Source organism: Trachemys scripta, chromosome 9 (assembly GCF_013100865.1).
Source record: "Trachemys scripta elegans isolate TJP31775 chromosome 9, CAS_Tse_1.0, whole genome shotgun sequence".
Classification (NCBI taxonomy): Eukaryota; Metazoa; Chordata; order Testudines; family Emydidae; genus Trachemys; species Trachemys scripta.
This window is the reverse complement of record NC_048306.1, coordinates 71,833,056-71,858,693: the sequence shown is the minus strand read 5'-3', so window position 1 is coordinate 71,858,693 and position 25,638 is coordinate 71,833,056. Positions and strand designations below refer to the sequence as shown.

Genomic DNA, 25,638 nt, shown 5'->3' with positions numbered 1-25,638 from the left:
CCACAAGATCATCCTTCATTTCCAAGTCCATCCATTTTCCAATACCTTTTCAAGACCATCCTAAGTCCAAATTTGGCCCATAGCAAAGTTACAATACTCCTTCACCCCTACAGTGAGGTGGTAGTTGTTTATTGTTTTGATTACCTTTAAGAGATGCCCTAATAGCATTCATGAACAGAATTATCCAACAGATATTGTATAACATCTTTCATATTAACTTGCAGAACAAGCAAGAAGAGAATTGGAGAAGTATTTTTAAAAGAAGAAAAAGAAACCACTCCTTTTATATTTAATCATCTCTGTACAAAAGTTAGGAATTTATTTATTTACCTGTAATGTTCAATCATTTTTTTTTTAATATCTGAAACCTATGGTTTGACAGCTACATTTGGAATGAGCAATACTATTACGTTAATAGTTTATTAATGTTATTAAAACTCGCATAGTGTACATTAGAGGTGGTTATAGATGCAGTGTATCTTTAGCAATTCCTTTGTGTATCAGATGTAGAGGTCTTATCCTGTAGTTTCTACAGAGGCAAACCTTTGAGTTCAGTAGAAGATCTGCCTCTGTAAGGAATGCAGGACTGGGTGCTAATGGCCCAGTGCTTTAAGGAGCTGAACACCATCAGTTTCCCTTGAAATCAGCAGAAGTTGGGGGGACAAAAGGGCCTGATCCTGCCAGCAGTTACTACATAGTATAGTTCTAACATATGAATAGTCATTAGGACTTCTCTTGGTAGTAAGCATTAAATCTGGTATAGAGTTTTTGCAGAATTGAGTCTCAAGTGAATTAAATGTCAGGGTGTTCAAAACTAGAAATAAACAGAAATATATAAAGTTGTGTTCAAGAACTGGTGAAACTATACATTTAGACTATAGTATCAACTTACATATATCATTTTTTCATATCACTTATAAAAATAGTGCAATATACTTTATTTTTGTGACTGATTGAATTAACATTGCTATTATATTTAGAAACTTCTCTTTTTAAAGGCCAGTTACAAACTGGTGTGATCTATTTGTAGTTTAATTTAAACTACAGTTTAAACCAAATATAGACACATATATCAGGAAACCTGATGGAAAGTTGAACTTGGTAACAAAAAAAATGAATGTACATTCACAAACATCAATTTCTTCATATAAGCTATAATATAACTACTCAAAAGCATAAGCTTACACAATATTAAGTAAATTTCTTTTCTCAATTTCACTAGTTCACCCTCAGTCTGATTAAGTTAAGATAGAGGAGAATTTGACTTATTCTTTCCGTCCTTATTCCTACTGAATTTTTTACATTAATGAGAACTTGGACATATTATTACTAAATCATTCAGTGACTAAGGTGAACTCAGAAATCAAGATAACCAAAAGATTCTTAAGTTTGCTCTGATTCATGAAGTCCAAATTCATTGTCTAATTACTGAGAGTATTACTTCATCATTTAAAAGCCTTTATTGAAAACTATAGAACAAAGGGAAACATTTGAATTAAGAAAAGGAGAGAGAGATCAAGAAAGGAAATGAGTGTATTATAATGGCAGACTCATTCATTTTCAGAACAAGTGCCTCCTCACCCTGTTATTGCTTTCATATTTCACATACACAGAGTGATGGAGTGCTATCCTTCTATGTTTCCTAAAATAAACCTGATTCTTTATCTTGATAGCTTCCAACACAATAAATAGATTCTCTGTTGCTAGAACAAAGTAGTAGAATGTCTATTCAGCTTGTGCTCCTACTTGTCCTGTTGAGGTCATATTTTAGGTTGATCGGTTCTTGTTAAACAGCTTAGCTGAGTTTTTGAAACACTGTTAGAATTTGGAAAATTGTGTGGTACATTTTCACCCTTTTTGTTAATGATGTGATATTTATAACAACAAACAAACTCCTGACTTGGCTTCACCTCCGTTTGCACATCCCCCAGTAGCTACTCTGTTAGGATCATTCAGTTCTTCGAACAGTCCTGTTTCAATAATTTCTTCCTGCCATGGTATAGGGACAGCACCTGTCGCAAATTTCTTGAAGAATTGCTTATCTTTGTCATCAAACTCAATCCCCCGGATTTCAGAGAAGTCAGCAATGTCTGCAACATCTTTGGCATAGACAACTGATGGATCTGGCACAAAAGGGGGGTCTATGAGGCCTGCCTCCAGCCTGTGGAAGTTAATTGTTTTGAAGAAAGCATGTTTTCTTGGATCGTCGTCACTGCTCCTGCAATAAAGCAAGAGATTGTCAATCAAAACTGATGTGTTAGCTAGCCAATGAGGGTGAACTATATATATAAAACAGAGAGAGCCCCAAAGCTGAATTATAGCTCCAGATGTGGACACTCCTAGATTTTGGGAAAGTACAACTGCACAACTTGGGTCTATTTTAATTTTAAATGGGTTTCATTAAACCATCTCTTTGCATGTTCTTTCAAAAGCCAAGGGTTGTTAGCTGCATAATGGGATCAAGATATTTTGTACTTTTCAGCTAGAAAAGTCAGGTTTTCAGTGGAACTGAAGCTAAGGAGGGGGAAATATTGGGACTATTGTTAACAACAAAAGCCCAGATAACCTGCTTTATTTTAGGTAGAATAAGAATTCCAGGAAACTGTAGTAGGTGGTTCAATGGGTAATACACTCAGCTGTCAACTCTGGAAACAGTGATTTCAGTGTGAAACTGGTGACAAGTAAAACTGATATTTGTGGTCTCATCTGAAATGCATATTGGTCCAAAGTGCGCGCGCACAAAAAAATTCACACAAAGCCCAATACAAAAGCCCTTATTCTCATGAGTATTTCTTATTCACATAAGTAGCCCCACTTAGCTCAATGGGGCTATTCATGTAAGGTCTACTCAAATGAGCAAGAGTTTGCAGGATCAGATCCAGAGATTGGTATGCTAGCAAAAGACTACAAGCACATTTCCTAGCACCTTCACACCCAATGACCCTCTATAGCTAAAGCTATCCTAGTCCCTTACTACTAGGAACATAAACATTAATAAAACTCACCCAAGAATTAAAAATAAAATGAATCAAACATTTTTTAGACTTCAAAATAAGTATATCTTGGAAAGAATAACTGCAGTCCATGCAATGGGCTGAATTAAGGTTCTCTTCTCTTGAAGGAGAAACAGGAACACATGAACTATTGCAATGTGGGCCCACATTCAGATCCCAAGATGACCCCCAGGACAGGAATAATCTGAGTCTCAAGGGTACAATCAAAACATACTATGATCTTTGATGTAGGCCCTGTCCTAGAATGTGCCACTTTTGCAACTTTAGCTGTGGGGAATGTGCAAAGAGTGACCTTTGAGGCCAGGTCTATACTAGGAAATTAGGTTGGTATAACTATGTCGCTCAGGGGTGTGAAAAATCCACACCCATTAGTGACACAGTTAAATCGACCTAATCCCTGCTGTAGACAGTGTTAAGTTTTCCCATCAACATAGCTATGGCTTCTAGGGGAGGTGGATTAACTATAGTGACCTGAGAAGCCCTCCTGTTGCTGTAGGTAGCATCTTCATTGAAGCGCTACAGCAGTGCAGCTGCACCAGTGCAGGGTTTAACATGTAGACCTGCCCTGAGTTTTGGAGAAGCTACGAACAGGGAGGAAAATTGCGTTCTTCTTTTCCTGTACATATGGATGATACAGCTTGGACTGGGTCCTACGTGAGGTAAAGGAGTATGAAGAACCAAGCTATCATTACAATGCCGGGGAAATAGATTTGTCTCTATTCCTTGGCCTCAGTAAATAGCAATGTTGTTAATGGGTTGCAGTTTTCTGATCACACTTTTATACAAAGTTGTATACTAAATAAAGACCACGCTTTCACACATTCACAGTGCACTATGGGATAATACTGAAGAACAGGATGTTCTATGGACATGACTCCCTACAACAAGGTTAAAAGAAAGAGATAATGCAAATTTCTGTTAAAGCCAATCATCTTCATTAATGTGCAAAAGCACCATTACTTAGTGACTAGATGCAGCCTTAGGCCTATGTGACTACAGAAAGTCCTGCTCTGCCAAGGGCCTGCACCATGCACATGTAACAGACCCTCCAGCTTGAACAGCATCTTTAATTCCCTTTGCACTGCTTCCCGTTCCTTAACTGCTCACTCCTGCTCAGAAAACTGCACTTTAGTTTCACTTCCTGGCACCCTAATTCATGTAAGCAGGTCTCCAGAGGCCACAGTCTTGTAAACAAATGTGATCAGGGAGCATTGCCATAGCCTGAGAAGCATCAGAGGCCAGATGGGCCTCAAAGGTACACAGAAATGGTGTTACCCATCAAGAAGTGGCAAAGGAGATGTATACTACAGCGATGAGCACAGTAGGAAAACACAGATTAGATCAACAGGGCTTATGTTATTTTTGCATAGGGTCTTGCAAAACCCAGCCAGCTCAGTTAGTGACACACAAACACTGGTACAGCTGTGGAGCCTGAAGTCAATTGCTGACTGTCTTTATTAGCCTGAAGTGCATTAGAGCTGCAGATCAGATAATAGGAACTCACAGATTTGTGACTCTAGCAGCTCAGTCAGTCACCCTATGGAGTTACTGGGTGATTTCATACGCAGACTTCATTTTATTTTGCTTTTCTATAACATGCTATTAAAAGCATCAGAACTTGGTGTAGGTTCCACAATGGATTACTGCAGTGTTTCCCCCTTCTGATGTAATATATTTTCTTTTGATACCATCAGGAATACATCTTTTTTTTTTAAAAAATATGAAGCTACAGGAATGCCATCTAAAGGCACCTACTAATACGGTGCTTCTTCTACCTAGCCATGACCCCTTCCTATGTGAATCTGATGTTTGCATAACCGTGACAGAAAAAGTGAATGAGCTTGTCTAACTTCTCTCAAGTTAACATTCCTCAATGAACTATTTCACTGTTCCATGGGACAGCAGGGAGAGGGGTAAGCAAGTTCCAAAGGAGAGAGAGTGGAATCAGAGAATGGAGAGAAAGGTGTTAATCTCTCCAGAATAAGCCAACAACATCGAGTCTTGAATACAAAATTTAGAACATTTTCAAAAGGTCAGGTATGCAAATTAAAGCTGCCCTTGAGCAGCTTTAACTTATGCAACAGGCACTTATGTAGATAACCCAAGGTCTGATTGACCTTAGCAGAATTACAAGGCTAATCTTTACATAAGGATGAGCTGTTCTTGAACAATATCTCCAGTGTAATAGGCAGAGACAGGTGTTTTTTTTTAACATCATGTACAGAAAGGCTGGACTTCTCCTTGCCCATTTCTCATTAAACTGTGTATTGAAGGGAGGGTAAGAAAAAATGGGACATTATGTTAATGGATTCCATTGTGTCCCTCCCTCAATACTTCAAGGTACCACTACAGATTACAGTTGTAGGCTGTTCCATGCTTATGTATTTTAATAACTTGTCCCCTTTCCTCTCCCCCCGGTGTCATAAAACACAGGCTATGTTGCTCCATCTGTAGTTCTACTTGGTAGAAATTTTGGTGGGGAAAAGTGCCCCCAAAAACGTGAAGCAGCACCAAACAGCAAAGAAAGTAGAGGCAGCATATTTTGAAAAATCAAAGTGGCAGAATGAAAAACCTCAACACAAATAACTGTCTTGAGGTGCTTCTCCCACTCACCACTAAGGGCTAATGTAACATTAAATAGGCAGATAGATGGTTTTGTGGTGAAAGCACGTGACCAGAATTGTGGTTCCATTAGGAGAGCGGTCTATTCCTAGCTCTTCCACAGACTTGCTGTATGACATTGAACAACTCACTCAGACTCTAAAGCCTCAGTTTCCCCAACTTTTAAGTTAGGGTAATAACACTTACTTCACAGGGGTGTTGTGAGGCTAAATGTATGAAAAGCACACTGAGATTTCAGATGGAATGCTCTAAGTGAAGTGTATTACTATTATTGTGCTAAACCAGAGAATTTCTGTCATCTGTGTTGCAAGATAATTTGTTGCTGAATAGTATCTACAGTTTTCATTCAGTGCTAGAATTGTCAGCTTCCTTATAACGACAAAAAAAGGGGAATCATAGCCTCTGTTCACATTTGAAATCCCCACAGAAATACAGTATGTGGCTGATCAAACCATGACCATATCATATCGGTATGCAAAGATGTGTATTTTGGACATTCTTCTGTCAAAAAGCTGTGTAGCTATTACACTTGCCCTGCTGGAGAGAAGATTCATGTGATAAAATGATACACACATCCCTACTAAATCCTTGGAAAAATCAAATGGTTTTCACTTGTACATTAGATATAAAACACTGTTATACGATCTTCTATGCCATTCTTCAATGTGTTTTCAAATATCTCTAGGTTCTTTGTAAACTCAGTCTGACAAATTAATATTATTAATAAATAATATTAATTATACATCTTCACATTAAGCCCCTCCATTGCAAATAGGAGTTTTATATTCATTGCAAGCATTATCAGTGTCACAACGTGGCATTCAGATTAACACTGAATACTGCATAGAGAGCAATCTGGACTATTGGCAAATAACAAGTTTTACAAAATAGAACCCACTAATTTATTCTAATTACCATATGTTTCACAAATTTAACTGTACTGGTTACTGAATACTACATTTTATTGCTAAACAAGTAATAGAGACCATATTTCCTAGCTTCCTAAACACCATGCTGTAATAAAAGTTTTAAGGCAAAATGTGCAATCTTTACACAGAAAAGTCTCCCAGTAATTTCAACGGATTTCCCTGTATTTTTGAGTAGTATACACATAAAATGTGAAATGACTGTCTTAAATGAGTCTGTTCATCTACTTTTTGGTAGGTTCTCAATCACATTATATTGGAAAACTTAACTACTTGAATTGGTAGATAAATTTACAATCATGTTTGATGAAAGTTACTATGTGTTCTAAATTTAGCTACCATCAATTTCCTTTATATCTTATTACAGTTTACTTATATGTCTCATAGATTGTCTTGTATTTATTCTGTCTTGACAGTAAGGCTATTGAATCTTTCACCATGTATCACTACAACGGTATTTGAAAAGTTAAATATTTTAATGTTTAGCTTTCCAATTACCTTATTATTCAAAGAATCTTTAGAATTGCTGACTCAGGGCCAAATCCAGCAGTCCTTTCAAAGGCAAAACTCTCATTAAGGCTGCAAATGGAATTTTTGTCTAATAAGGATGTAGGTCCAAGTGTACTCTCCCTTACAAATACCGTTGGGATGATGGCAGGAGGCCCAGGAAACTCTGTGGGTTTCCATGAAATTGGCCTGTCAATGAGAGGGGTTAGGATACCTGTTGTAGGAAACACATGGTTCAGCTTTCCAACCCTGATACCTGCAGGCTTACTGGGGGTTGTCCCTTCATGCTGCTGCTCTGGAACCCTGACAGCACAGTTCCTACAAGAGTCACACTGACATCGACCAAGCATTCTGCACTCAAGTAGCATTAACTTAGATGCAGATATACACTAGAATATTCACTGTCTAGAGGGAAGAGAATGCTATGGAAGGGGCTCCTCCCATTCCTCAAAACCCTACAAAGCTCCAAAAGAGGAGCTTCTATGGATTTCTGGGGAGGTAATGGGGATTGACACCACAGAGGCAACATTCCTCTGTTTCCATGCTCTCCCACGAGAGATCTGCTATAGCAAGATCACTTCCATTCATGGAAGTGGAAAGGAAGATTGGGGACTTTTAGAAACCTTAGGATTTGGCCTCCATTTGTATGAAATAATGATTGCATCACTGATCTAGGCTTAAACATGGGAAATAATCCATACCTGCTTCCTAAACGGTCCTCTGATTTCTTGGCCAAGAACAGCCTGCAAATATCTTTTGTTTCCGCTGTGAAGTTGGCATGTTCAAATTTCACCTCATCTTCCAAGGTTCTTTTTTTCACTTCATCCTTATTGACCTTTTCTTTGAAATCCTTGAATGGAGTTCGACCCGCAACCATCTCATAAATACTACATCCCATAGCAAACCAGTCCACGGGGTAGGAGTAATTCTCTTCCTTCAGGATTTCAGGAGCCATATAACCATTAGTCCCAGCCTATGGCAATCAAACATATATGTTTACTAGACAATGGCAATAATGAAATACATAGGAGTAAGTACATTTTAGTCTCCTACAGTTAATTACATCAAGCTGCAAAATGTACTTGAAGGTATCAGTAGCAAACATGACAGAATTGTGCTTATAGAAACTACAGATGACATTCTATAGATGTGCATCTATGTAATATCCATATAACAGCTTTGGCACATGATTGAATTATTTCTGTTGGTTAAATATCTTTCTGTATGGAAACCTTTAAAATATGATCTGCAAAGGAAAAATATGGATTGGTCCCATTTTTGCATGATGTATAAAGAAAGCCTGAGAGGTTTTGTTTAAAAAAAAAAAAAAATCTTTCTGCTTTATTTTTTTCTTTCACATTAGAAATTCAGGCCTTATCTACCTTGTTTTCCTGGAAGACTATGAAGAACTGAGGAACAGAAGGTACAGCACATCACAAGAAACCAGGGAAGTGAAAACTGATTAACTATTAACATCTATTTGACTTAACCATTTGGGAAAAATCCTTTTCTTAATAAGGATTTACCACCACCCAGAGGCGATGCATGGAGGAGGGCATGAGGGGATCCCATGCCCCCCTTCGATTTCTGCCAGGGATTATATTTATATAATATATATAATTATATATATATAGTTTTTGTGGGGAGTGGGTTCAAAATACATCCCACCCACACTACCAACAGCAACACATTACCTCTGCCATTCCATCCCTTCAATTAACAGCAGAGAACGCTCTCAACCCACATCTCTGAGTCATCTAAGTAGTTTCCTTGCAAAAACAGGAAAGAAAACATTAAATTTTCCTGATATTTTAAGGTTCAAAAAGCAACAACAAAATAATACCTTCAGGTCTTCTTTAAAATTCATTATGAAACACAAAAGGAAACAGATCCAGTTCCCCCTTCCAGGTCCCTTGTAAGCAATGCACCAACAAGTGAGCGTTGCTTGACTATTGTGTGGTATTCTGCATTCAGGTTGGGGAGAATTAAGGAGTCAGCATTAGCTAGTTGCAGCACGTAACTCTGAACTAAGAAAACTCATAGATATAGGACAAACTGACCATGCCCTATGGCTATAACTACAATCCTCCTATTGCAACATCTGTATCACTCAGACTGTAGGGCAGGCAAAGTAGGATTCCAAATGAGTTCTACTGGATTTCTGGTAAGTTGATTTCCTTGAGAGTAGGAAATCACTCTTTATCTACACTGCCAAGGTATTACCATCATTAGTATAGATAAGGCTCCCACAATCAGACCCATTTTTACCCCTGTATTAGTTATACCTGTTATCTAGCAGGTTTAACTAGCAGAATGGTAAAAGTGCCAAAAGTCACTTGAACTTTTTCTATGCCTTTTTGAACTGATGGGAATCTTTCTTCTTTTTCTTTTTAGTATAGACATGGTCTTGGTGCAAAATCCAATTGACAGTTGTTCAAGATTATGGTTGCTATTAGTACCAGAGTTCTACTGTTGGCTGAGGGAGTCACTCTGAGCCAAAACAGAAGTGCCTCAGGAAAGGATAACTGAAATAATAGCTCATTTGGGGCACACAAAGGAATTTGTGAGTGGTACAATTAAACACATGCACAGGCAGTTTCAGTTTGAGCCGTGGGAAGACTATTACTCCTTCAGGTTTAGGCACGATGTTCTTTGTCAGTTTTTCAACCCCCTATAAACCTCAGCTCCTGCCAATGTATATATATATATATATATATATCTCCCATAATATGGCTAGGCCAGGCCATTGTTTACAAAAGGTAGGAGTAGATGAAATACCCTTCCTTTTCCTTGCTAGTAACTATTCTCATTTAGAGACATGGGGCCAAATCATCCCCTTTGCTGACAGGCAGGAGGGAGATGAGAGCACAACTATCAGCCAGATGTGGCCAGTAAGCACAGAAAGGAAGAATGGAGCCAAAGTGGCACTGTCTCTCTTGTTGACTCACCAAGTCCACAGAAGTTACTCTGCTTTGTAGAGTTATAGGGGGTGGACGGAGCTCTCAGTCTGACATTTCCCTCTAGGCAATCTGCACTATTTGTGTTGGATTTTCCCACTGGAATTTGATTCTGCCCCAGGGAGAGTTAAAATCTTATTCATGGCTATTCCTCCATTCAGAAAGGGGGCATTGTCTAACTGTGGACCAGAAACCCAGAGTCATGCTATCTCGAGGAAAGATGAGGGACCAGGAAGAAGTACAGAGAGGCTGATTTCTGAACAAATGCCCTAATGTGAGGGTAGGACTGGAGTCCCTGTGAATGGTGAGCAGCTCCATGATCAGAAAGCATAAATGGTGTGGCTATCTTCATGTCTACAGACCCACAAGAGGTAGTATGGTAGGAACTATGCATAGCCTCTGAGGTACTTTTTCCTTGTCTTGTTTTTTAGCATTCTCAGTTCGATTAGGCCAGAGGTGAAGTTGATTTAGTGAGTGATACCCTAAAGAGCTGGTGAGCCACTTCATCATCAAATGGAGTCACAGAGAGCAACACAATAATCACAGTGTTACATCCTGGCATTGTGTTTCTGTTAAGACATTGCTGTGCTGGAATTCAGGCTCATCACATGCTGAACAATATCAAGACACACGAGACATAGCACTGTCAGAAATGTCATTCCTTGATCATCAGTGTGGGTCACTGCAACTCCATTAAGCAATACTTTCTCTCTTTCACCCCTCTCTTTTCCCTTCCCCAGCACGGCTTGAAGGGGTGGTTGCCAGGTGCCTTTAGCCTATTTGATATGCATAAACGGCATAACTGTGTTAGTCATGCAACATAGGAGGTGGCTTTGACTGATGTGGCACTCATGCTCCTCGAGCTCAGGCAAAGCAAGGGGAGCTCCAGTCGTACCCATAGATTAAAAAGAACCGTCACACTGGGTCCAATAGGTGCATCATTGTTTCAGAGAAAATTAGGGATGGATCAGCCAGGTGATGGTTGGGGTCAGATTAGGTTTAGGTGAGAGATCAGGATTTGGATTAAAGGCTGAATCAGGGGTAGAGTCTGAGGTTCTAATGTAATGGAACTGTAATTCTGTGAGCGGTTATGAAAATTCAGCTCAAAGTGAGGGAAGTCTTGCAAGATCTGCTATTCTCATGAGGTTTCCACCATTGTATCCAAAATCTTGAGAGCCACTTCTCACAAAATTTCAGCAGAATTTGAACTCAAATTGAAAAGAACCCAGGTTCTCGTTCTAGACCTGGCCCAGAATCCAAAATAAAGGAATAAGTTAAAATGTCAGAGTTCAAATCCAGCTTCCCACCCCCTGAAATTCAAAAGGGATTCAGATTTGACCATTCTCTGGTGGAATATATTTGTTACAAATGGCAATCCTATTGTTTGATATATAGATACTGACCCATATGCCTAAGACACCGGGGGGGGGGGGGGGGAGGAAGAAACAGAGTAAATCTCACTACAATTTCAACCAGCACAGGAACTGGCAAGCAGAGGGACAAATGGAATTTAGATTTCTCTGTCTTCTCCTATATAGCTAAAGGTCTGGGCAAAAAGTTTTTATTGAAGAGAAAGGGCTATAAAACCACAAGCACTTAGCTATGTAAACAACTGAGCAGTAAATAAGGAAAACAGGAAGGGATGTGCTGAAATAAGAAGATGCAGGGTGTTGTCAGGAAACACACTGACCAGAACAATTCAGTGCCCTGAACTGGCAGAGCAAACATCTTTCAAGTGAAGATTTAGCTATATTTCTTGGGATAGGATTGGATTGGAGGAAACCTGGAATTTGCACAGTCTTTACTCTTATATGTAAGAATCAGTACATGTCAAAAGGTGACATAATTAAAAAATGACATAACTAGTACAGTAAACCTCTTGCAGCAGCACAAAAGACTGAGACCAAAATGACTCAGGACTCTTTCCCCCAGCATAGCAAAGGTATATCGAAGCATATTCTCATCTTGATACACTGAGTTTTTAACTGCACAACTCTTTGTAATTGTAATGGGATTTGGGTGGCTAAAAGATAGTGATTTAAGTTGAGAATATATCCGCTGATCTCAAAAGCAGGAGACAGAGAAAGCCATTTATCTTGCTCCTGTCTAGGTCAAAGAAAACAGGAAGGTATCTTACATTGACTTAATAATATAAAAGTGAGAACAGGATGGGAAGCAAGAAAATTAAAATGCACTGGAAGAAGGGAATGGAGGTGGCAAGTGCACATTACTGAAGGCGGTTCAATTTTCCAACATTGAGATTTTGATCCTGGTTCACTGTGGAATATTTGACTCCGTTAAACTAATGAGGATATCTCCCAATACAGATATTATTTGTGCTCTTAAGTTTATTACTGCTGTTTTTCAGAAGTTAAAAATTCCTCAGAAGTCATTGTTTCTATAATGACTTGTAGACTTTATTGTTTTCACTTGGTACAAACTGCAAACAGATTTAAAGAGATTTTTATTAATTGGAAAAGTATTTTGTAACTAAAGATTTATCAATATTAGGACAAATTCTATTGTGTGACTGGAAACAGGTGTAGTAAATGCAACCTCAAACAGTTACATTACTGTATTGCCAAAACACTGTTAATATGCTCCAGTCTTGCCTGAGACTTGTCCTCTCTTTTGTGCCACAGTATTCCTGCTAAGAGCATATGGGCCATTGTCTAGTCAGGAAGACCATGTATGTGGGCACATAAACATGCAGACCAACCCCTGCATCAGCTAGGCATGTCTCATTAGGCACTTTCAGAAAAAAATAATGGAGGACCCACAGCATATGGTGTCGCCACAATTTTTTGGAAGAGGCAAAATCCAGGCAGTCCATGTGCCTCTTTCTCTGCCTGTGGTTCTTCTGGCATGCAGCTAGAGTCCAATGCCAACCATTCTGTGCTTCCATTCATCTCTGTCATGGAAACCTTTTATCTGAATTGTAGAGGGTGAGTAAGATGCTTTATTTTTTCTACTTTGTTCAAATGCTTGCATTACAGTGAATTTTAATGTTATTATTTTAAGTGGGACTTTTAAAGCAATTTCTGTCTTTTTTTTTTTATTTAAAGAGGAACAGCCAGAAATATAAAATCAAAGTCAATGACCAAATTCTGCTGTCAGACATATGAATCACATTGATGGGCACCCCATACATAAATACCAGGGTAAAATGTGGCTCTAGAATTGATACCAAAAGGGCAAATCCAGCCACCAGACACACAAGGAATTTCAATTAAGGGCAATAGGTATTTTGAAAATGGATTGACAACAAGACATAGTTGAACTGATGTAAGGAGCACGCTGAAGAGAGAAAACTCCTTTTTTAAATTTTATTTTGTGTATTTTTAAAAAGCCACCTTATTTTTTAATGTGTTCTCATAACACAAGACTTAACTCTGGGAGTCATCACATGCACTCAAGTCACACTGGAGCCAAAGGAGCTTAGCACATTGTGAGGGCTTTCAGCAGGACTGGGCTTAAAATTTAAATGCTTATACACTGACCATACTGTCCTGAAAAAGGTAAAGTACTAGTAATGCCCTGGGTAAAACACTGTGGCATCTGGGCTCTTAGCAAATAGGGTAGGGGAAAAAACACAATATAACTCTGCAGTTTCCATCAGCACAGGAACTGGCAAACAGAGGTGAAAAAATGGGATTTCTTTCTCTCTACCTTTCCCCATAGATATGTACAAAACAAATTCAGTCAACATCATAAGCCAAACAGCAAAGCAAATCAGAACATCTCTCTTTTGTTTGCCATGGCACAAGAACTGTTGAACAGGGGAGGAAAACCAAGCTGAGTTTAGCTCTATCAGCTCTTTCCTGGGGCTCAGTTCTTCTTTCCTCCAAGGGGTGCCACTGACTGCTTTGTTCTCTTTCCCAGCTGTTCTTCTGCTCCTTCAGCAGTGACCTTACCAGACGTTGGAGGAATGTAGCAATAGACCACAGGAAGCAGTTGATAGCTCTAAATTTCAAGATATTTTTTCTGCATATGAGTTCCTGGGCCCCAGACAGGGAAAGAGAATAACTGATCTTTCTTTGCCATTAATTTAATAATGGTAATTTGAATGTTTTATTACACAGAGCAACTGTGAGGAGGAATGGAGAAAAACTTAAATGGTGATACAGAACTACAGTTCCCCATCATCCTGTTATCTTGGCAAACATTCACATTACAGCAATAATCCACTTGATCGCTTAAATAAATGGGGTGATTATTTTTAAAGCCAAGATAAAATTAGGTTTCTGTAACAAATGAAAACATTCCTTGTTTGTATCCTATAAAAAGACTTACAGAACCCAGAAGAATTTAACGCAGCTGCAATTACTGCTTAGCAAATACAAGGACTTCCTAGGGTTTGCCTACACTGCGGTAGAGAGATATGATTCCCAGAGTGGGGAGACAGACTTGTGCTAGCTCAGCTCAAGCTAGCTTACTAAAAATAGCAGTAGCTGCTTCCAATAGCAGTTTTTATCCAAGCTCTGGCATTGTCTTCCTTTGGAACTATGGGCAAGTCCTTCACCTTCTCTGCCTCAGTTCCTCCATTCATAACATAGGGATAATATTCCTTCCTTACTAAAGAGGGGTGTTTTGAGAATTAATTACTTAATGGTTGTAGAATACCATGTAAGTATTATTAGTGGAAGAGAAGAATTTCAGTTTACTCTACATATACTTAAGGAGATCCTCTGGAAATGAATGCAAAAATGGTATCAGAGCTTTTAATAGCACTATGAGTGGGTGACTTACTCAGCAGAAGTCATCAAACAAACATTACAATTGTGCAGGTGTTTTCCTTCTCTGTTTACTTCGCTCAGTAGCGTAGCAGGAAATATTAGCAGGTGATGATGAGTCAAATCTATGGTGCTCAGCACCCTTAACTGACACTAAAATCTGTGGGATTTGAGGGTGCTTGCATCTTATTGGTACCACTTAGCATCAGGACTCATGTTAGAGATACAATTAAGTTAAAGTCACTCTAAATAAAGAGCCAAATTCAGCCAACACATACATGGGTACAAGCCCAGACTTCACCTGCTCCTATTCCTGTAGAGCAGGGGTGGCCAACCTGAGCCCGAGAAGGAGCCAGAATTTACCAATGTACATTGCCAAAGAGCCACAGTAATATGTCAGCAGCCCCCTGTTAGCTCCCATCCCCCTGCTCCCAGTGCCTCCCGCCCACCGGCAGCCCTGCCGATCAGCGCCTCCCTGTCCCTCCTGATCAGCTGTTTCGTGGCATGCAGGAGGCTCTGGGGGGGAGGAGCGAGGGCATGGCAGGCTCTAGGGAGAGGGTGGGAAGGGGTGGAGTGGGGGCAGGACCTGTGGCAGAGCCAGGGGTTGAGCAGTGAACACCCCCGGCACATTGGAAAGTTGGTGCCTGTAGCTCCAGCCCCTATACAAGGTGCCTATACAAGGAGCCACATATTAACTTCTGAAGAGCCGCATGTTGCTCTGGAGCCACAGGTTGGCCATCCCTGCTGTGGAGTCTGTGCCTAGTTTTGCATTTTGACAACATATTATTAATGTGTTTGGGAGTGGGGAGGAGGATGACTTTTTTCAGTCATTTTTGGCCAGATTTTGATATCCTTAATCACACTGAGTGGAACCTTATTCTGAAAACAAAGGGACTGTTCACAATGTGATCAAGGGTACTTGGATTTTGTGAGTAGCCTACATCTACAGTACCACAGCTTATGGATTGCTCACAAAAGTATCATGTAAACCTCATTCAGCCAAAGGCAGCCAAATCAACATTTCAAAGAAAAATACGATTGGCCAAGTATTTTAGGCCATATAACCCTTTCCCTGCCACATGCATGTTTCTGACAATATTCAGTAAATACACACAAAATGTATGCTGTGCATTCATACCATATTGATCAACGAAACTGTCAGATAGGTTCCTATATTTCACAGATAATCATATGAATTTCAAACCATTATATAAACTGCTATATGGTACTTGAAGACATCACTCCAATATACTTATGCCTCATGGTTTCCATAATAACTAATGTGCTTCAAACAACAAAATTAATAATAGTATTTATATGGTGTTTTTCATCTTCCAAGAGCTTCATAAATGTTCACTAATTAATCCTCATAACAGTCCTATGCTCTAGGTAAGGAATATTATCTCTCTCTTTTTTTTTTTTTTTTTTACTGTTTAGCAATTATGAGTGACTGTTAGGTTGGGCTCTGCAAGATCGAGCCTTTAATGCCAAAAGAGGTCCCTTTGTGCTACTCCAGTCGTGGAAGGGGGACTTAAAACTGGCCTAAAGGGGCCCAGGGGTTCTCTTAACATTAAAGAAACCTCCTGGTGATCACCTGCTCTCCTCCACTGTATAGGATGTGGGTCAGAAATTAGAAAGTAGGAGGCTAAAGTACTCAGCATGCTGGGGATCTTTGGCCAGTAAAAGAGCCCTTCAGTCAGGCCCAGAATTGAGGGAGACAGAAGGCTGGACAGATTCACCCTTGCTTCCCCCACTCTGCTCAGCATGACATTGACACCTCTAAGGATCAAGTCCTGATCAAGTGCTGTGAGATTCATGGATAAAGAGACAAAGTATTACACTATTATACTATCACTAACAGATGCTTTATAAGAGTGGTTCTTAACCTTTTTTCATTTGCGGAACCCTAACAAATTTGTAATGGACGTGCGGACCCTTTTGGAAATCTCAGACTTAGTCTGCAGACCCCCAGAAGTCCATGGATCACAGGTTAAAAACTACTGTTCTATGGTAATGACAACCTTTTGTGGACCCCTTAGACATAGGTTGCAGACCCCCAGGGGTCCGCAAACAACAGGTTGAGAACTACTGCTTTATACCATCTAGCAGGATCCATTTTTTAAAAAAAAATAGCAAAATCCCACTAGTGAAAAAGAATAAACTGAATGTATCAGAGAGCTATGAAGAAATCAGTGCTGGTTTTGAAAGTATTAAATAGTAGTAATATATAAAATAATCACTTTGTTGCTAATTCTGAACAAATGCTTAGCTGTCACTTTAAAAGCACAAAGGAAGAGTAACTTCTACAGAATCTTAACCAACAGGATTGGTGTGTACTAATGAACAAAGATCAGCAGTATCAGAACTGGCTAAGTTATTTTTCATTTCAGAATTGTGACCCCTTACCCACCAGTTCTTAGCTGTCTTGAAATGAAACCGCAAGTTTCGGGAACGTCTAAATAGCTTTTCTTTTGTTTTCCTAAGAAACCTAATCTTACAAAAAACAAACATACAGGAGGGCAAAGGGACATTTTGAATATGATTTTAACCAAAACATGTTTTTCCTATTCAAATATTATGATGTCCTTCAAATATATAAAACAGCACAGGAAAACTGTTAAGAAGCCTATATACACATCTTAAGGGGCTTTGCTTTTATGATTACTATAATGTCAATAGAATCCCTTGAAGTGTTTGCATAACTTTATTGCTCACAGTTATCAGTGTAGCATTTAACCTCTCCCTCTCTGGCTTGCATGTGTTGTTGCCTGCAGACTGTATGGTCCCTGCTTGTCTGGGCCTGATCCTGCTTTCTTCACAGAACCATCCCACCCCAGAAGCGTGGGCCTTGTCCCATTACCCATTTAGCAAGGAGGGTGGGCTCTGCAATTAGCCCCAACCATCCTGGTCCCCTTTCTTCATTTCCTTTGTCTCTTGTTGCTCTGAGGTGGTCATTCTGCAAAGTAGGTCGGGATCCTTTCTGACTGAAGGCACAAGTACAGAATATTATCTTGCAAAATTTTCTTTACACGTCTTAAGATTTGTCTGTTTCTTTGGTCACTGTTGGTGCTATTAGGGAAGAAATGCTTCTTAACAGCAGAAAGACCTTGGCCTACAAACCCACAGAAGGCTATTCCCCGAGCCTAGGGCAGGTAAGGGTGGGTACTTAAATTGACCAAAGTTTGTCCTGAGCCAAGGACGGGTCAGGGTGGGTGCCTTACGCCCCCAAGCCCAGGACGGGAAAGGATGGGGTGCCTAAATTAACCAGGTTATGCCTTGAACCTATTGTAGGGTAAAGGTGGGGTGTCCTAGATTGTGCACACACTGTTACCCGCACTAAAAGCTACATTAATGTTAACTTGTAAAATACTTGACTTGCCACAACAACCACACTCAGTATGGCCCAAGCCTGCTCCCACTGAAATCAATGGCAAAATTCCACTGACTTCAATGGAACATGATTTGGCCCCCTAAGATTAGGCATACTGCATATCTTAAGGCACTGAAGTTAACACCACAAGCAAAATCCTGCTCACCTTTCTTACACCAATGAATTCAGTATTATTACACATATAAATAAGATCAGCAAGACTGGGCTCCATATGCAACAATATAAGAAGTACATATGTGCAACATGGCCGAGTTACACCTGCTGTGGAAACCCTAGCCCAGGTCATCCGCTCCAGTAGGAGGAAGATGAGGGAAAGAAAGTTATGTAAGGATTGCTTTGTGAAGATGCTCCCATAGTGTTCTGTCAAGAAGATGCAAAAGTCTATGCTAGAGGTAATTATAAACAGTTATGGGTTTTTAAAAATTATTTATTTAATAAGTTTTAACAAGCTTATAAATCTTTGCCATATGTAAATATCAGAAACAAAACAATCATTACAACAGTTAGATTTTGTTTAAAGAGACATTATACAGGAATATAGGCAGAGACCTTTCAATTTAACAAAGTGTTACTGTATTATTGAGTGAGCATCATTATAAAACTGTGTTGTTTCCAATGAAGCATGTTTTTAATCATGACTCTTCTTGTTCACATGTAGAGCAAAATTATGTTTAACACTGTCTTTGTTAAAGGACTAACCTATTATCTAACACAATGCATTTTTCCTAGTACAGATAAAGCCTAGAGATTTGCAGGAGTGCCGCTAGACTGGTAGCTAGTGAGTGACAGCTGTAACTGGGGCAAATTCACAGTGTAGAAAAGGATTAATATTTAGCCTGCAAAGATGTTGATTTAGAGGTGTCTTCATTAAGATCTTGACTGCTTTATAATTATGAAGGGTTATGGGTGCCAGGGGCTCCCTTGACCCTCCAGGCATTACTATCATTCACACTCTTTCCCTCCATGTTTCATAGCACATGAGGGGTTCTAGGAGTCAAACACACAGGAAAGGGAGCATAGGAATGGTCATACTGGGTCAGAGGAATGGTCCATCTAGTCTAGTATCCTGTCTTCCAACAGTGGTCAATGCCAAGTGCTTCAGAAGGAATGAACAGAACAGGCAATCATTGAGTGATCCATCCCCTGTCATCCCAGCTTCTGTCAATCAGAGGATAGAGACACCAGAGGATGGGGTTGCATCTCTGACCATCTTGACTAATAGCTATTGATGGACTAGCCTCCATGAACTTATCTAGTTCTTTTTTGAATCCCAGAGAAGAATCTGGGTGAAAACTAATAAAGGCAAAGGTGGCCTGTCTCTGAGGCAGTCTTTTGGGATTCAACTCTATGAGCTTGGTCTATCAGTCTATTGCCTCTTACTGGGGCCTACCTTCTGCCCCTCCACTTGGGGCATACTGCTTTGCTGCCTGTCAGTGCAACTTCAGGAAAGGTGCAGCCTGTGACTGATCTTCTCAGCTGACCTGTCTCTGTTGCCAGCAATCTGAGGTAGAACAGCCTTCTTCCTGTTCACCAACCCTTCCTGTGACAGGTTTCCCTTTTTAAGTGCTCCCACTCCAGGGTGATCTAGCCTTGCAGGTGTGCCTCATTAGGACTGAACAGGCCGAGAAGAGTTTGTTGGTCTCCTCAAAGCTAGAGTGAGGGCATGTCCCTTCACAAGAGCATAAAGAAAACCAGTCAGTTCCTCCTTGTTGCCCTTCCTATTATATGAGATAAAGAGGACACTAGAAATGAAAGGGCAGTAATTTTAAAATAAATATAACACAACCCTGCTTTACACACCATATATTCAACCTGAGTAAGCTCACATGTATGCACTTCTAGATAAAAGAATGCCTAGGCAATAGGCATAGGTATATCCTGAAGACCAGCTTCAGTGCATGCTTGTTTCAATAAAGAAATTTAATATAGTGCTTATGTACTATATGCTATTTTAAATCACTCTTTACTTCTTTATTTCTAAAATGGGCGTTCTTCAAACCTGGTCATTTTTATGGATTCTACCATCCTAATCATAAGGATGTGAATCCAGGAACCACGAAGCATCTCAGAAAAAACAAGAGTATTTCCTTCATAGGGGGAGAGATAGCTCAGTGGTTTGAGCATTGGCCTGCTAAACCCAGGATTGTGAGTTCAATCCTTGTGGGGGCCATTTAGGGATCGGGGGCAAAAAATCTGTCTGGGGATTAGTCTTGCTTTGAGCAGGGGTTGGACTAGATGATCTCCTGAGGTCCCTTCCAACCCTGATATTCTATGACTGAAGTTATCTAACCGTTAAAACTAATATTAGCTATTTTAATTATTTACAACTGTCTTTAAGTAGGGGCAAGAAAATATGAATGACAAGCTAGCAAGGAGAGCCAGAGGAAATGGAGGAAACTAAGGACACGTGGATAATGTAACTCTTTATATATCCTGGCATGAAGGATTACTTAATTCACTGATCATACAAAAATGACTAAATCAGATTCAACAAACCTTTCCATACATACAAACAAAATCACCTTTGGGTTGGAAAAAGTACATGAGCAATTATAGGGTAATTTCACTGAAGAGTTGCAAGTGCCTAAAACAGGAACGTACGATGGAAGTGCTTCCTTAAGTAGAATGCCACTACTTTCATGCGAATAACCTAACACAGTGGTTCCCAAACTTGTTCCGCCGCTTGTGCAGGGAAAGCCCCTGGTGGGCCGGGCCGGTTTGTTTACCTGCCACATCCGCAGGTTCGGCCGATCGCGGCTCCCAGTGGCCGCAGTTCGCTGCTCCAGGCCAATGGGAGCTGCTGGAAGTGGCAGCCAGTACATCCCTCAGCCTGCGCCGCTTCCAACAGCTCCCATTGGCCTGGAGCAGCGAACCATGGCCAGTGGGAGCCGCGATCAGCCAAACCTGCGGATGCGGCAGGTAAACAAACCGGCCCGGCTGGCCAGGCACTTTCCCTGTACAAGCAGCGGAACAAGTTTGGGAAACACTGACCTAACATGTTTTATAAAAGGGGTATTTGGGCTACTCCTGTTGATGTGTGGGTGGGAGTCTATTTATATATGAGATGCTATGAAGTTTTTATTGCCTTGAGATTGGGATGAATATATTATTCATGACTCATGAAACTGTGAGGGAGTTATGCAGAACTTCCAAAACAAGTAGTAATAAAAAATTGATAGGTCCAGTGTCTTTTGAAATGGGTTGCGAAGTTAAGTTTAGGGGAGTCTTTTATCACCCCATATATAGTGTACACTGTAGTAACTAAGGCTCCAAAGTTATGAGTTATTACAATTTAAGAATTCTTCAGACATTAAGGATATTTTACAAAAGAGAGAAGAGTTCTGAGAAAAGAAAACTCAAGGTCTAATGGCTAGATTTCTTCAATATTCTGAGGAAACTCAGAAAGGCTGCAGCTAGAAAGACTTTCCCTTTTTCCCAGTGATTGAGTGAACGAATTTAAAAAAATTATATCAAACATTAGAGATTATATAATGTGCCATATACAGAAGTGAAAAATAGGGAACTTGATGGAATTTAATATTATGAGATAGATATATAGATATAGATATAGATATAAAGGGAGGTTGATTATGAATGATACAGCTTTAGGCAAAATATTGTAAACTTTAAGGACAGGGCTTATTTTATGGGCAATCCTGGTAGGGGAAAAAAGGGGTTGTGTTCATATTGATTTCTTTTCATTTACTGACAAAGTGAAGAAGTAAGGCTTTCAGGGACATTGTAAATAAGAAGAGGGCAGCATTATCTCTTGTAAATGTAAACAAACTTGTTTGTCTTAGTGATTGGCTGAACAAGAAGAAGGACTGAGTGGACTTGTAGGATCTGAAGTTTTACATAGTTTTGTTTTTGAATGCAGAAGTGTAACAAAAATAATCTACATTTGTAAGTTGCACTTTCATAACAAAGTGCTTGTATGAGGTGAACTGAAATATACTATTTTTTTATCATTTTTACAGTGCATATATTTGTAATAAAAATAATATACACTTTGATTTCAATTACAATACAGAATACAATATATATGAAAATGTAGAAAAACATCCAAAATATTTAATAAATTTCAATTGGTATTCTATAATTTAATTGTGTGATTAAAACTGCGATTAATCGCGATTAATTTTTCTGAGTTAATCACATGAGTTAACTGCGATTAATTGACAGCCCTAATTATAATCTATCATTTAAAATGACTTTCCTCAACTTTTTCTTAAATAATCCAGTATGTTTTAATCCAGGGACAAACAGATTTTTCTGGCCACTATCAAATGCAATGTAACGACTAAAATAAAGCTCATATGCATGTTTTGTTTTCATAGTAAATATATAGTTTATGGATCAAATTAGACCATCACAAATATACACTCATATATAACATGCAAAAATGGAAAGTTTTAGACAACCTCAACTACTGGAGTTGCTGCCAGTCACCTATAATAAAAAGTATATAGATAAATATAAGCTACTTTTCCACACATCAATCTCTTTAAACATAGATTTTAGAGAAACTGAAAGCAAAGCAAGCATATATTATATAATATACATTGTCCCTCTCTATTCTGCAGTTGCTTTAACAAGAACTCCTGACCATTGGGAACCAGGGTTTTGCATGTTTTTGCACTGTGATAGCCAAAACATGACTAGACCTAAAAGTGCTCTAAAGCACAATTTAATAAAAGTATCTTATGGGGAAACCCCCCCCTCTAAAAAAAACTTCACATCCATACCAGTCAGGAAAACAATGCTAACAACAAAAACTAATGTTAAGTGCCTAGTCTTCAGAAGAACTGATAGTCAGCAACATTCCCATTTAAAAATAACATCTGTCTTAACCATCACTGAAATAATATCTTCATGATACATATTTAACATTCTAACACAACTAATTATTATCGACCACCTGACCAGGACAGTGATAGTGACGATGAAATGCTAAGGGAAATTAGAGAGGCTATCAAAATTAAGAACTCAATAATAGTGGGGGATTTCAATTATCTCCATATTGACTGGGAACATGTCACCTCAGGATGAAATGCAGAGACAAAATTTCTCGATACTTTAAATGACTGCTTCTTGGAGCAGCTGGTATGGGAACCCACAAGGAGAGAGGCAACTCTTGATTTAGTCCTGAGTGGAGCGCAGGAGCTGGTCCAAGAGGTAACTATAACAGGACCGCTTGGAAATAGTGACCATAATATAACAACATTTAACATCCCTGTGGTGGGAAGAACACCTCAACAGCCCAACACTGTGGCATTTAATTTCAGAAAGGGGAATTATGTAAAAATGAGGGGGTTAGTTAAACAGAAATTAAAAGGTACAGTGACTAAAGTGAAATCCCTGCAAGCTGCATGGCCGCTTTTCAAAAACACCATAACAGAGGCCCAACTTAAATGTATACCCCAAATTAAAAAACACAGTAAAAGAACTAAAAAAGAGCCACAGTGGTTTAACAACCATATAAAAGAAGCAGTGAGAGATAAAAAGGCATATTTTAAAAAGTGGAAGTCAAATCCTAGTGAGGTAAATAGAAAGGAACATAAACGCTGCCTAATAAAGTGTAAAAATGTAATAAGAAAAGCCAAAGAGGAGTTTGAAGAAAGGCTTGCCAAAAACTCAAAAGGTAATAACAAAATGCTTTTTAAGTACATCAGAAGCAGGAAGCCTGCTAAACAACCAGTGGGGCTCCTGGACGATCGAGATACAAAAGGAGCACTTAAAGATGATAAAGTCATTGCAGAGAAACTAAATGGATTCTTTGATTCAGTCTTCATCCTTCACTTTGAGGATGTTAGGGAGATTCCCAAACCTGAGCCAGCTTTTGTAGGTGACAAATCTGAGGAATTGTCACAGATTGAGGTGTCACTAGAGGAGATTTTGGAATTAATTGATAAACTTAACAGTAACAAGTCATCAGAATCAGATGGCATTCACCCAAGAGTTCTGAAAGAACTCAAATGTGAAGTTGCATAACTATTAACTATGGTTTGTACCCTGTCCTTTAAATTGGCTTCTGTACCCAGTGACTGGAAGATAGCCAATGTAATGCCAATATTAAAAAGGGCTCTAGAGGTGATCCCAGCCATTACAGATCAGTAAGTCTAACGTCAGGACATAGTGTACTTAGATTTCCAGAAAGCCTTTGACAAGGTCCATCACCAAAGGCTCTTACGTAAATTAAGTTGTCATGGGATAAGAGGGAAAGTCCTTTCATGGATTGAGAACTGGTTAAAAGACAGGAAACAAAGGGTAGGAATAAATGGTAAATTCTCAGAATGGAGAGGGGTAACTAGTGGTGTTCCCCAAGGGTCAGTCCTAGGACCAATCCTATTCAACTTATTCATAAATGATCTGGAGAAAGGGGTAAAAAATGAGGTGGCAAAGTTTGCAGATGATACTAAACTGCTCAAGATAGTTAAGACCAAAGCAGACTGAAGAACTTCAAAAAGATCTCACAAAACTAAGTGACTGGGCAACAAAATGGCACATGAAATTTAATGTGGATAAATGTAAAGTAATGCACATTGGAAGAAATAACCCCAACTATACATACAATATGATGGGGGCTAATTTAGCTACAATGAATCAGGAAAAAGATCTTGGAGTCATCGTGGATAGTTCTCTGAAGATGTCCATGCAGTGTGCAGAGGCGGTCAAAAAAGCAAACAGGATGTTAGGAATCATTAAAAAGGAGATAGAAAATAAGATGAAGAGTATCTTATTGCCCTTATATAAATCCATGGTACGCACACATCTTGAATACTGCGTACAGATGTGGTCTCCTCATCTCAAAAAAAATATACTGGCATTAGAAAAGATTCAGAGAAGGGCAACTAAAATGATTAGGGGTTTGGAACAGGTCTCATATGAGGAGAGATTAAAGAGGCTAGGACTTTTCAGCTTGGAAAAGAGGAGACTAAGGGGGGATATGATAGAGGTATATAAAATCATGAGTGATGTAGAGAAAGTAAATAAGGAAAAGTTATTTACTTGTTCCCATAATACAAGAAGTAAGGGCCATCAAATGAAATTAATGGACAGCAGATTTAAAACAAATAAAAGGAAGTTCTTCTTCACACAGTGTATAGTCAACTTGTGGAACTCCTTGCCTGAGGAGGTTGTGAAGGCTAGGACTATAACGGCGTTTAAGAGAGAACTGGATAAATTCATGGAGGTTAAGTCCGTTAATGGATATTAGCCAGGATGGGTAAGGAAGGATGTCCCTAGCCTCTGTTTGTCAGAGGGTGGAGACGGATGGCAGGAGAGAGATCACTTGATCATTGCCTGTTGGGTTCACGCCCTCTGGGGCACCTGGCATTGGCCACTGTCGGTAGACAGGATACTGGGCTAGATGGACCTTTGGTCTGATCCAGTATGGCCATTCTTATGTTCTTATGTTAATTATGTTTGATTTCCTCTATCTACAAAACAGATTTGTATTTTTTTTTTCTTGGGCTGAAAACTCAACAA

General features: G+C 39.3%; 1 protein-coding gene across 1 annotated transcript in view; it reads right to left on the bottom strand.

Moving 5' to 3' along the window:
• Window positions 1-941: 941 nt before the first annotated feature.
• GRK7 (G protein-coupled receptor kinase 7) overlaps window positions 942-25,638 on the bottom strand; it is a 28,044-nt gene continuing 3,347 nt past the window's right edge. Inside the window, exons 3-4 of the mRNA XM_034781576.1 lie at window positions 7,771-8,042; window positions 942-2,218 (exon numbers count right to left, since the gene is read on the bottom strand). Of these exons, the coding sequence (XP_034637467.1) occupies window positions 1,876-2,218; window positions 7,771-8,042 (615 nt within the window). The 3' untranslated portion in view covers window positions 942-1,875. The remainder of the gene's footprint in view (window positions 2,219-7,770; window positions 8,043-25,638) is intronic.